The sequence below is a fragment of the Trichechus manatus genome, unplaced genomic scaffold, assembly GCF_000243295.1.
Source record: "Trichechus manatus latirostris isolate Lorelei unplaced genomic scaffold, TriManLat1.0 scaffold00040, whole genome shotgun sequence".
Lineage (NCBI taxonomy): Eukaryota > Metazoa > Chordata > Mammalia > Sirenia > Trichechidae > Trichechus > Trichechus manatus.
In genome coordinates, this window is record NW_004443976.1 from 8,507,622 (window position 1) to 8,519,595 (window position 11,974).

Sequence of the window (11,974 nt, forward strand, 5' to 3'; positions counted from 1 at the left end):
TGAGAAGGGAGGAGGAAATGTCAAGAACTCCTAGGTTTCTAGCATGAGTACTGTCTCCCAACCACTAGAGCCTCTGAATGTGACCTTATTTGGAAAAAAGGTGTTTGTGATGGAATTTGGATAAGGATTTCAAAATGAGATCATCCTGGGTTATCTGGGTAGGCTGTAAATCCAACGACAAGTGTCCTTATAAGAGACAGGAGGGAAGACACGGATACACGAGAAGGCCAAGTGAAGACAGGGATGACCACAAGCCAAGGATCGCCGGGAGCCACTAGAAGCTGGAAGAGGCAAGGAAAGATTCTCTTCTAGAGAGTTCAGGGAAGCAGAATGAACAAAGGGGAGAGAAACCTGCTGACACCTTGCTTTGGATCCTCCAGAACTGTGAGAGAATATATGTCTTGTCAGCCACCAAGTTTGTGGTTTGTTACGTGGCCCTAAGAAAACGACTACAGTGAGTAACAACAGGTAACAGTGCCATTCACGGAGGGTGCAATTGCTCCTCTAAAGCATATCTGATTTTCCCGGAATCCTGGGAGAGCAAGCAGCTTTTAGTGGTGCCAGTAGCAGAGCAAATCTTATCTCTTTCACTCATTGGACATAAACATTTCCTGGTACAAAGTTCCATTTGCACTTCTTTACCTCAGACTGATACCAACTTCATAGTCCTCAGAAAGTCTACATACAACACGACCTTCCAGGGAGCGTTAAGGGAAAACCCTAGTTAAAACCAACTGCCCCATCCAGTCAACTCCATGTGTGTCAGAGTAGAACTGTGCTCCATAGGGTTTTCAAAGGCTGAGTTTTCAGAAGTAAATCACCAGGATTTTCTTCTGAGGTGCCTCTGGGTGGACTCGAACCTCCGACCTTTTTTTGGGTTAGCAGCTGAACACTTTAAATGTCTGCACCACCCAGAGACTCCAATGGAAGGCACAAGCCCCCCTTTTATCACCTTCCTGTTTTCCTTCCACTTGGCGTCTCTGACTCCATTTGTAGCGGAAGACTGCCACCTTGTGGAAACAATTGTAACAGCCCAGTTCTAAATTAGATCTTCAGAGGTAGAGAGATGACTTTAAAGTTGCTTGCCTTCCTACTTCCAAATACAGCTTCATCTAATCAGGACCTAAGTCAAGCACCCAGGTGGAAAATCTTTCTGGTCTTTAAAATAGCTACCCACTGCTGTCGAGTTGATTCCAACTCATAGCAACCCTATAGGACAGGGTAGAACTGCCCCATAGGATTTCCAACGCTGTAAATCTTTACAGAAGCAGACTGCCATATCTTTCTCCCGTGGAGCGGCTGGTGGGTTCCAACCGCTGACCTTTTGGTTAGCAGCCAAGTGCTTTAACCACTGCACTGCCAGGGCTCCTTTAAAACAGCTAAGAGATAGGAAATGGCATCAAAGCAGGCCCTGAAGGATTGGCCCTTTGGCCTTTGGAGATTATATACACTGGTCACAGATGACCCCTTGCATCCTCTCCAGTTTATGGGAGGAAACAGCTGTTGGTGAAATGCTTCACTTTCATGGCAGAGAGAGCTTTGGGCCCCTTCACCTACTACTTTCCTGAACTTGTGGATGGGCTGTCCATGGGCTTGGAGAAGTCCAGTTTCTGACTCATGGGTCAGAGAGCTGGGTTCCTTGCTTATTTCTCATCAGGGGACTTAAAAGCTACTTTATGCCTCTGTTTCTCTGTCCATAAAATGGGATTAATAATGTTGTTTTTGTTGTGTGCCATCGATTCAATTTTGACTCATAGAGACCATATATGACAGAGTGGAACTGTCCCATAGGGTTTCCTAGGCTGTAATCTTTACAGGAGTAGATCACCAGGTCTTTTCTCCCAAGCAGCAGCTGGTAAGTTTGATCCACCGACCTTTCAATTAGCAGCCAAGTGTTTAACCATTGTGCCAACAGGGCTCCTTGAGGATAATAACAGCTCTGACCTAATAGATCAGTTTTGGGCATGACATGAGTCAATATATGCAAACTACATAGAGTGTTGCCTAACTCAGTTGGCTCAATAAATGTTAACTATTACATCCCTCCCACTATCAAACCCAACCTCCAGCAATATTCTACAACATTTAAATGTATTCTCACTCACTGTTTGATACCATTGGTATTCAGGTATGCCAGGTACTTCGGGAGGGAAATGAAAATACAGTTATTACTTTCTTCAACTGTGGGATAGTCCAAGGATGTGACCAAAAGCAACAAAAGCAAAGCGTACAGAGAACTAGAAGAGCACTCTCACACCCACCTGAGATTAGGGAAATCCAACTGACGCCAGGTAAATTATTAACAGGTGCTGCCATTCTGAGGCTACTGTGTGGAGCAAAGGCTATGTCAGGGAAGGCGCCCGATGTTGGCAGGTGCATTTCCTTAACGTGTTCACCCACCTCCAGCATCTGGTCCTCACCCATTCGGGCTCAAAAACTTTTGTCAACACATAGAGAATGGATTCTTTTTTATTCCCCTCATACAGCCCCGCTGATTTTATTCCCTAAATAATGTCCTTCACTCACACTTCTCTCTCTCCATCACCACTACTACGCTCCTTGTCCCAGCCACCATCATCTTAACCTGGTCTACTGCAAACACCTCATAACCAACCCCCTGCTTCTCCTCTCGGCTCTCCCAGTCCATTCTCCTGCAGCCCAAGGAGACAGCTGAGCCTGCCCCTCCCCTGCTCAGCATGCTTCAGGGGCTCCTCCTAGCACTCTGGATACAATCAAACTCCTTAATGTGTCTCTTTCTCTACTCACACCCCTCACTCCCTGCCCTGGACCTGGTGGCCTTCAGGATCCCGGGCCTTCTCTCACGCCCTTCTCTCTGCCTTAAGCGCTAGTTTACGCACCCTTCACCTGTCAATCTTCTTCCAAGGTTCACCTGAAAAGTCACTTCCTCAGAGACTTTTCAGAGCACTCATGTCCATAGCAGCCCTCACATCTTCTCAGCACCAATCACAACTACCTGCTGTAATCACCTGCTTCATCTTGTAATTACTGTTGAGACTGTAAGCTCCACCAGGGCAAGGACTGTCTCTTCTGTCCATATCACATCCTCCGCTATCAGCATAGTGCCTGACACATAGCAAGTCCTGAATTAATATTCACTGAATGAATGAAACCAATGACTCCAGGAGTGTTTCATACGGATGTGATGGATGTAAATACATGTGGCGAGTGCACTGAACCATAGTCTCCTAGTGGTGTAAGGGGAAAGCATGGGCTTCGAGGAAAGTAGTTGAGCCAGGATCTTTTGATGCGAGTAAGCTTTCAGGCTTTCACAATATGGTCTAAGTTTTGCTAAGAGTAGAAACCTGAGTCCTTCACAAAGAACAGATGGGTTTTCCAAGAGGAAATCGATCCTTGTCAGGGGTGGATTAACAGGTAAGCAAGGTATACACAGGCTTATTTCTGTGTATTTACTAAGCTGTAGTGAACAATCTCACGTGAGTTTCACCACATCTATGAGCTCTGCCAGCACTTGCCTCCCTGACTTGACCCCTGCTGGGCTCCCACAGACCACCAATCTCCCCTTTTCCGATGATGTTCTTCTTTAGATATGTTAATGCGTTTACTGGCTTTTTCTCAATCCTGTGGGCACAGGTGGCAATTCGTGTCTTTATATGAACTACCCTATGTCTGCTCTGGGGGCAGTCGTGGTTCAGTGGTAGAATTCTAGTCTTCCAATGTGGGAGACCCAGGTTTGGTTCCTGGCCAATGCATCTCATGTGCAGCCACCATCTGTCTATCAGTGGAAGCTTTTGTGTTGCTGTGATGCTGAACAGGTTTTGGCAGAGCTTCCAGACTAAGACAGACTAGGAAGAAAGGCCTGGTGATCTACTTTCAAAAATCAGCCAATGACAACCCTATGGATGACAATGGTCCAATCTCCAATTCATTCCATTATGCATGGGGTCACTGTGACAACTCTAGGACACCTAACAACAACAACTATATAAAGAAGAAAGTTGGCTGGCTGGCTCACAAACTGAAAGGTCCGGCTTCAGGCATGGCTGGATCCAAAGCCTCAAGTGATGTCTCCGATTGCTGTCTTTCTCTACTGCTCAACTCTGTTTTCCTCTACACTGATTTCACCCGAAGGAAGGCCTTCTCCACGCAGTGGCCCCAGCAGCTCCAGGCTTACATTCTACCAGCTCAACACACTCAGCAAAAAGAAAGATTCTCTTTAAATAGTCTAGTTAGAGTTAACTAGATTTAGCAAATATCTGGGACGTACTTAGACTAAAAAATTACTTACTGTTGATCTGAAATAATGTTGATCTGAAATAATGTTGATCTGCCATTATTTTATCTGGCAACCCCAGGTCCAGCACAAGTCCTAGGACTGAATCTGGACAATCTGGCTCATACTCCCACCCAGACCCCATCTCTGTGCTCAGGAGGATGGGATATGCCAAGTGCCTATCCCTGAAATGGGTGAGAAAAGCCAGCCCCACCTAGTCCACATGCCCTGATAGTGGGAGATGGGATCCCCTAACCCTAGAAGAAGAGGGAATGTATCCTGTGCAGGCAATGAGAACAGGTGTTCACTACAGTGACCTTCAGGGTCCCAGACAACGGTGAGAATTAGAAAACTCCATGGTGGGTGCATGGCCTGAACTAGCTTACAAAGCATCTCCACACCATGTTTTCCTTTGCCACCCACACCCTGTATGATTGGCAGAGCAAGTATTATAATCATGCCCCCCTCCCCACATCCACACCTTTTCCGTCAGGTAAGGAACATGACAGTGAGGGTAGGCTGGTTGTGACCTGTCCCTGATCCCATGGCTGACTTAATGGTGGAGCTCAGTTAAGGAGCCTTGTCTGACCCCACACCTGCCCCCCCACCCCCGCCTTTATCCCTCTGTGTGGTCACTGCTTCAATATGAGCTCCTTTCCTGGAGAGCATACAGCAAATCCCAACCCAGGGCCTGGCACCAGCTGACAGTGAGCGTTTCCTGAAAGAAGTGGAGCTGGGGAAAAAACCTCCTAAAGCATTTTAAGAGATTTAGCTGAAAGGAAAGGCGGACAGGCAACAGAAGCTCAAACTGTGAGGCGATAAAGATTCCGTAGAGCAGCCAGAATGATGAGGCCTATGGATGTGTAAATGAGCCCAGCGAGGAACTAATCAGAGGGTAAATTACCAAACAGATACAGGCTGGGAAACAAGTGAAGGAGAAGAGTGAATATTTCAGTCTTTCGTTCATAAGAAATTCATGAGCAATGCTTGTGGAAATTTTGTTGGTTTTGGTGGTGGGTAAGAATTGTAAATATGTATAATATGTAAATACCTTTTATAATAAAAACCCATGAAGATAAATGCGCCTGTCTGTGGGAAAAGCTGCGAGCTGTATGTTAATATAACCGTCTTCACTTTAGAAATTACCATAATGCTTACAGGACATTCAGAGTTCCCGAGCCTTGGAAAGAAATGCATAAACACTAACCGGAAACCACCCCCCACGCCTATTTTTCTAAAATATGAGGAAGGCCTTAGTGAAAACAGGCTTTGGAGTTGGACCTACATGAGTTCGAATGCGACTTCCTTGCGCCACTGAGGCCATGCGACCCTAGGCAAGTCACCCAGTCCCTGTGGGCCTCACCCTCCCGACACCTGGCCACGTCTGGGGAGGCCTAAGTGGGAGTCGGCAGTAAGCGCTCGGGCGCGCTTCCCCGGCCCCTCGGAACCGTCCTCAGGGAAGGCCCGGCCGGGGCGTCCCGCGCCGCGCAACGCAGAGGGTGACGCCCGGGCGGCCGGAATCGCTCGCTGCCCGGCGCTCGGGGCCGCCGTCTCCGCCCTGCGTCTGTCCCCGCCCGCCCGCGCGCCCCGCCCAGGCCGCCCGGCGACGCGATGGCGCCTGTAGCGGGGTCCTGGGCTCCGGCCCTGTGGAGGTTGTGCAACTTGCTCATGGCCGCCTTCTTCGCGCTGGCGGCCTCCGTGCAGGTCAGGCGGGCCGCGGCGGCGCCCCCAGCCCCCCTGGCCCGGGGCAGGCTGTGGGAGAGCGAACTGCCGGGCTCCGGGCGCTGCCTCTGCCCTGCGTGTGGTGTGGACTAATGAGCCGGCAGGGTCGCCCATGCGGTTATACATATGGGAGGGCGGAACTGGGGTTTATACTTTCTCTCACTCACACACACACACGCACACACACACTCTCACGCACACTCTTACACTCACACACACTGTCTCCATACAGTCTCACTTCACGCACTCTCTCACACACACACACACACACACCCCTGAAATCCTGACATGCCTTCTTTCTTCAAATGTCCCGTTAAGGAATCAAGCTGGTTCAGCTCCTGTTAGTTTGAAAAGACCGTGAGCAGAAGCAGCCCTGGCACCTTAATATTCACCCTGTGGATGGAACTGAACAAAATTTAGGGCCTAGAAGGAGGAAGCAGAAACAAAACCCTTTATAGCATATTTATCCTCTCAAGCCTGCTTTGGGGCCCTCTTCATAATCGTTTTCCTCATTTCTTGATACTGCAAGACCAGTAAAATACCCTTCCTAGGTTTGGGACAGGGTTCCTGTGCAGTTCTTTTTTAAATTGTGAAGCTGTATGTTAAAGCCATCTGTCGTGTTCAGCCAGAAGCCCCTTCAACCATCATGATCTGCCAGACTATGCCTTTTTCATATTTTTCCCTCGGTGTCTACCGCAGTGTCGCACTTAGCTCAACATATGTTGGTTGAATAAAAGAGCAGACCAAATGTAGGAATGAAATACGGTATAGTATGCCTGCTGATACCTTGATGTTTTGGAATTTCAGGTAAATGATCCAGATGCAGAGCTGTGGATGGTGAGTATGAACTGCTTTGGGAACTCGCCTCCATTTAAAGCAATTGTGGAATGGCAGGAAGCACACAACTGTATCTGTTTGCTCCCTCCTGTGTGCTTTATTTGCAAGCTTAGAAAGCAGACCCTTTGTAGACTCTTTTCCCTAAAATCTTGGCGTGGGGAAGGGGTGTATAAATTTGGAAATTTCTGGCGACATGGAAGCTTTTTAGCAGTATTTCCTTTTCTCATGAGGACAAAGAGTAGACCTCTTGAGTTAAGCTGAACCACTCCTCAGGAGTTTCTAGCCAGAAACTCCAGCAAACATTCAACCAGGAAATGGCAGTCTCAAGGTCTGTGATTCTGCTAATTCAGTGAGTTATATTTATAGAAAGTAATTTAAGACTATGAAACCATTAAAGACTAGAATTCATTTAACTAATGCTCTGATTTGAGCCTTTTGGAGGAGGGGGAGATTGTCCCATCCATTTCTGAAATATCTGGATTTTTGTCCAATTTCATTTAAAACAGATATAAAGACTATAATATTAGCGACGAGAGGTTTCTTACATTTTTGAATAATGTTGACAATGTATAGATTAGCAACGAGTGAACATATGTAGAATTAGAATGTGAAATTCTAGTTTTTAGGACAGTAGAACCACATTCTGATATTGGATAGGACCCTGAGCGATTCTGAAGAGCCAGTGTGATTATCCAGATTCAGTATCCCTGGGGTTAAATCAAATTGCCTCTTCTTGAGCACTCTGGTCCATATTTTTGGTTCCAAATATTATTTCTCTGCTGATAAGTCTCATATATCCAGCTTAATGTTGAATTTCCAACCAACTGCTGGACATATTCACCTGTACATCACACTGGCTCTTCAAAATTGCCCCAAACTGCCTCTTCAAAAAACCCACTCCTACTCACTCACCCATTTCTATTATCAGAAGAATCATTCTCCGAGTCATCCTGGCTCAAAACCTCAGTCATCTTTAACATCTCTCTCTTTCTTGCCACTGCCTTTGAGATCTACCCTCCAAAAACAAAATAAACAAAACAAACAAAAAATAATCTAGGTTTAATGGCTTATTTGCCTATTAGCATTAGCAGTATATTTAACCTTTCTCTTTATGCCTAGGTGACATAATATGAATAATAAATCCCATGTCCCTACATCCTCCCCATCCCAGTTCAGCCCTTCATTACCGCCTCCCACATGGACCCTTGCAATAGCTTCCTAACTCTAATGCCTATCTCTGATCTCTTCCACTCCTAGAATACTTCTGTACATCAGTTCCTGCTTCAAAATCTTACGTCATTTCCCAAGATCTGTAAGTTGAAACTTCCCAACTTGGCACTCAAGGCCCACCACAATATGGCCTCAATGCACTAGTTTCCCAGCTTGGCCTTTGAAGCCCAAGCCCACCTATAATAATTACTGTGCCTTTCCCTTAGAATTCTTGTATGTTATATTCTACCCAAGCTTCAAGGCTATTTCATCCAAAAAAATCTCTCTGCCTTTTTCCTGTGAGTTCTGACTATCCTTCTTTTGAATGCTTATTGTAGCACTAACAACATTCCTCATGCATTAGTGTTGGCTCTGTACATGCCAGCGGAAATAGCACTTGGGAAGACAGGGACCAGCTCTCCTTCATCATAGTCTTCAGGCAACATAACATGGAGCCTTCCATATGGCAGACCTTCCTGTATTGACCCTTCCCTTCAGTGAATGAAAGAATGAATGGATGCATGAATGAATGAATACTGGGTTACTGGGCCTTGAGGGCTGGTACTGTTCCCTGCTTCACCTTGCTCATGGAGGATACTTGTATCTGGATGCATACAGCAGCAAATAATGGAAAATCAAACGAGCAGCATGTTATAAAAGTACAAAGAGTGCCTCACTTAAGAAGTTCAGAAGCTGGTGCTTAATGGTCAAGTGTCATCAAGGACCTGGGCTTGCTTTCTTCTCTGCCACCCCCAATGGTATTTCTCCTTTCATGCTTTACAGGATGGCTGCTGCAGCTCCAAGCATCTCATCCTCTAGAAAAAGTACCTCAAGTGGGAAGAAACAAGACAGGAGCAAAAAAACTGTGTTTTCCTTCCTTTTATCAGGGAGGAAAATGTTTCCAGTTGGTACATACCAAAACCCACTGCCGAAACCCACTGTAGTCGAGTTGATTCCAACTCGTAGCGACTCTATTGTCTGGGATCTGTTCTGATTGGTCAGCAGCCATGAATATTGGTTGTGAAATACTTTGAGTATAGCTTTGTCTCTAGAAGATTTCCCCTCCATGTTAGAACATGACCACCCCTACCTACAAGAGAGGGTGGAAAACAAACTGGCACTTTCAGCTTTTATAGTGCCAGGTGGACAAAGGAGAAAGGAATTAGGAATAGCTGCATGGTACTCAATGACTATTGCTGAACTCAGCTAAGTCCAGTAAATGAATACTATGATACCTTTACTTTAAAAAAAAAAAAAAATCCACAAACAAAAGTTAAAAGACCATTATAAGTAGGTTCTGCTGAATTCACTGAGTGTTTGTACTCTGCATCGTTTTAACTTGTGGACTAGAAAACAACTACTTTCAGTCTCTCTGCCCTCAAAGTTTCATTTCATTCAAGATAGAGAAGAGCATTTAAATAAGGATCATCATGTCACAATTGCCATGGGAAACCATTACTTAGTTTAAAAAGTTTTGTTCATGTTTACAATGCACTGAAGTAAGGCTTTAGACCCCTACTCAATTAATGACAGACATCTCATACAGCTGAGTGCACATTTTTTAAAAATCTCTGCCAAAGATTTCTTATAGAGAGCACATTTAAATCTTTTCTCATGTGTATGACTTCTCTCTCACTATAGATGTGTGTGTGTTTTATAAATATACACATGTGATTTATATATACATGTATGTATATTATTTATCCACTAAAAATTTAATTTTATAAAATGAAGCCTTAGTGGATAAATCCCATGTAGTGTTTCTCTGGGGAAATCTACCCCCTTACTGCTCTGAGCGTGGTTCTCAGAGCAATGGCAGCATCACCTGGGACTTTGTTAGAAATGCGGAATCTTAGTCCTTACCGTAGACCTGAATCACTCTGCATTTTAACAAGGTGCCCAGATGATTCCTGTGCACCTTAAAGTCTGAGAATGTGTGATCTTCAGCAGCATGACCATCCATCTGTGAGAGATTACCTGACTTGGAAATGTCGATAGGCCAATATTCCAGTAATTATTAGGGATGGAGTAGGAAAGATGAACACAGAGTTTGTGATCCAAATATTCTTTCTCCCCAGAGTCAACACAGACATGATTTTATTGTGAAACAAATCACTTAAAATGTACAGTTCTGACAACCTTAAAGTAAACTAAAGATGTCTGACATAAACATCACAATCGATGTGATTGAGCAGCTACATTTCTCGGAAAATCTTCACGCTGCTTATAAACCTCCCCTCCCCTACTTGCCCTCTGCTTGCTATGAATGAGTTTTGGGAATACAGCCTCGTTAGGGCCAGTCTTAAAAACCCCAAACCAACCTAACAGTTTCCAAAATAAAGAGCCTGCTCTTAGTGGGCGTATCTGATCCATGCATTGTTATTAAACTTTCTGTGGTATCACTTGCTGAGGTGGAATATTGGGCTCGATGGTTCATTGGGTCAGACCCAGCAGGGCTATATAGCTAATTATGGCTGTTTCTGCTCTACTTTTTCAAAAAGAATTTTCTTTTATGCAACTGGAGAAAGGGAATTTTGGCATGGAAGTTGCTTGAGAGAGACTGGGAGATCAGCGTATCTTAAGACCCAAACTCTATGCTCAGTGCTAGAGTTCGGAGATGAATGAACCTTTCTGGGATAGGCTACAGTCTAGGAGGAAGGCAGATATAACTGCAACTTGACATGGTAAGTGCCATGGAAGCAGAGGTTACCACTTCCTCAACTGTTACTGAAACCGAGAAGTAAATCATGGAATGTAAGGTTACCGATGATATTTTTCTTTACTTCCTAGATACCTCTGAACATCTCATATATTGGAAATGCTTCTTAACCCACATAATTTTCTCTCTTTTTGCTAACAGGTGGTGTACACAATACCTGCAGGATTGACCCTGCTTGTTGGACTCAACCCTCTTGTCACAGGTATGAACTTTGGATTCTGAATGGAGGTAGAACAAACAAGATTTCCTTAACCTTCACTGTAATAATGAGTCTGTTGACCCAAATCCCAGGAGAAAAAGGGGCTCCCAAGGCTTCTGTTTTGATTTCCTAGAACGTTGTTGTTGGTGGTTGCCCTTGAGTCAATTCCGACTCAGCGACCCCACGTGTGCAGAGTAGAACTGCTCCGTAGGGTTTTCATGTCTGTGACCTTTTGGAAGCAGATTGCCAGGCCTGTCTTCCAAGGTGCCTCTGGGTGGATTCGAACTGCCGACCTTTCAGCTAGTAATCTAGCACTTAACTATTCGTGAAAGTCTGTCAGTCCAAATCCCAGGGGAAAAAGAGGGCTCCCAAGGCCTTTTGATTTCCTATAATAAGAAAGGCTAATTCTAATCTAGGCCATCCTCACCCATCTTCAGGAGAACTTTGCAAGGACTGGGCATGTGAAGCCATTCTTTATCAATTTGGAACCCAAGACCTCTTCAACAGTTTAAACCACAAGAGAAAAGGGTTTGAGTCACTGCATTGATTTCTCTTAAGCCACCAAGCTAATGTAAAATCAGCAACAATCTAAGTGCTAACTTTTATCCCCATACTCAGTAACAATCAATGCCTATTATATACTCTTTAAAACCCAATTCAATGCACTTTCTTTACAAATCCTTCTTAGACCAATACCATTCCCATTAGTCATTTCCTTGTTTTGAATTTATTCAACACCAATGTACAGAAACTGTTTATACTGTCTATAACAAATATCTAGATTTGTCATTAATATATGTTGCTCTCCCGTGTTGACATGATAACGGTGATGGAATAATCTGGAAAAGGATGGTGAGAATAGCAGCACAACTGGAAGAATGTAATCGATGTCACTGAATTGTACATGTAGAAACTTTTGAAATGGTGTAACTTTGGCTATGTATATTTTCACCAAAAAAAAAGAGGTGCTCCAAGGTTGAGAAGGGAGAGTGTTGACATGTCGTGAGGTTGTTAACCAATGTCATAAAACAATATG

At 44.7% G+C, this 11,974-nt stretch overlaps 1 protein-coding gene across 1 annotated transcript in view; it reads left to right on the forward strand.

The window, feature by feature from the left end:
- Positions 1-5,863: 5,863 nt before the first annotated feature.
- TMEM220 (transmembrane protein 220) overlaps positions 5,864-11,974 on the forward strand; it is a 24,934-nt gene continuing 18,823 nt past the window's right edge. Inside the window, exons 1-3 of the mRNA XM_004375972.2 lie at positions 5,864-5,956; positions 6,782-6,811; positions 10,881-10,941. Coding sequence (XP_004376029.1) covers positions 5,864-5,956; positions 6,782-6,811; positions 10,881-10,941 — 184 coding nt within the window. The remainder of the gene's footprint in view (positions 5,957-6,781; positions 6,812-10,880; positions 10,942-11,974) is intronic.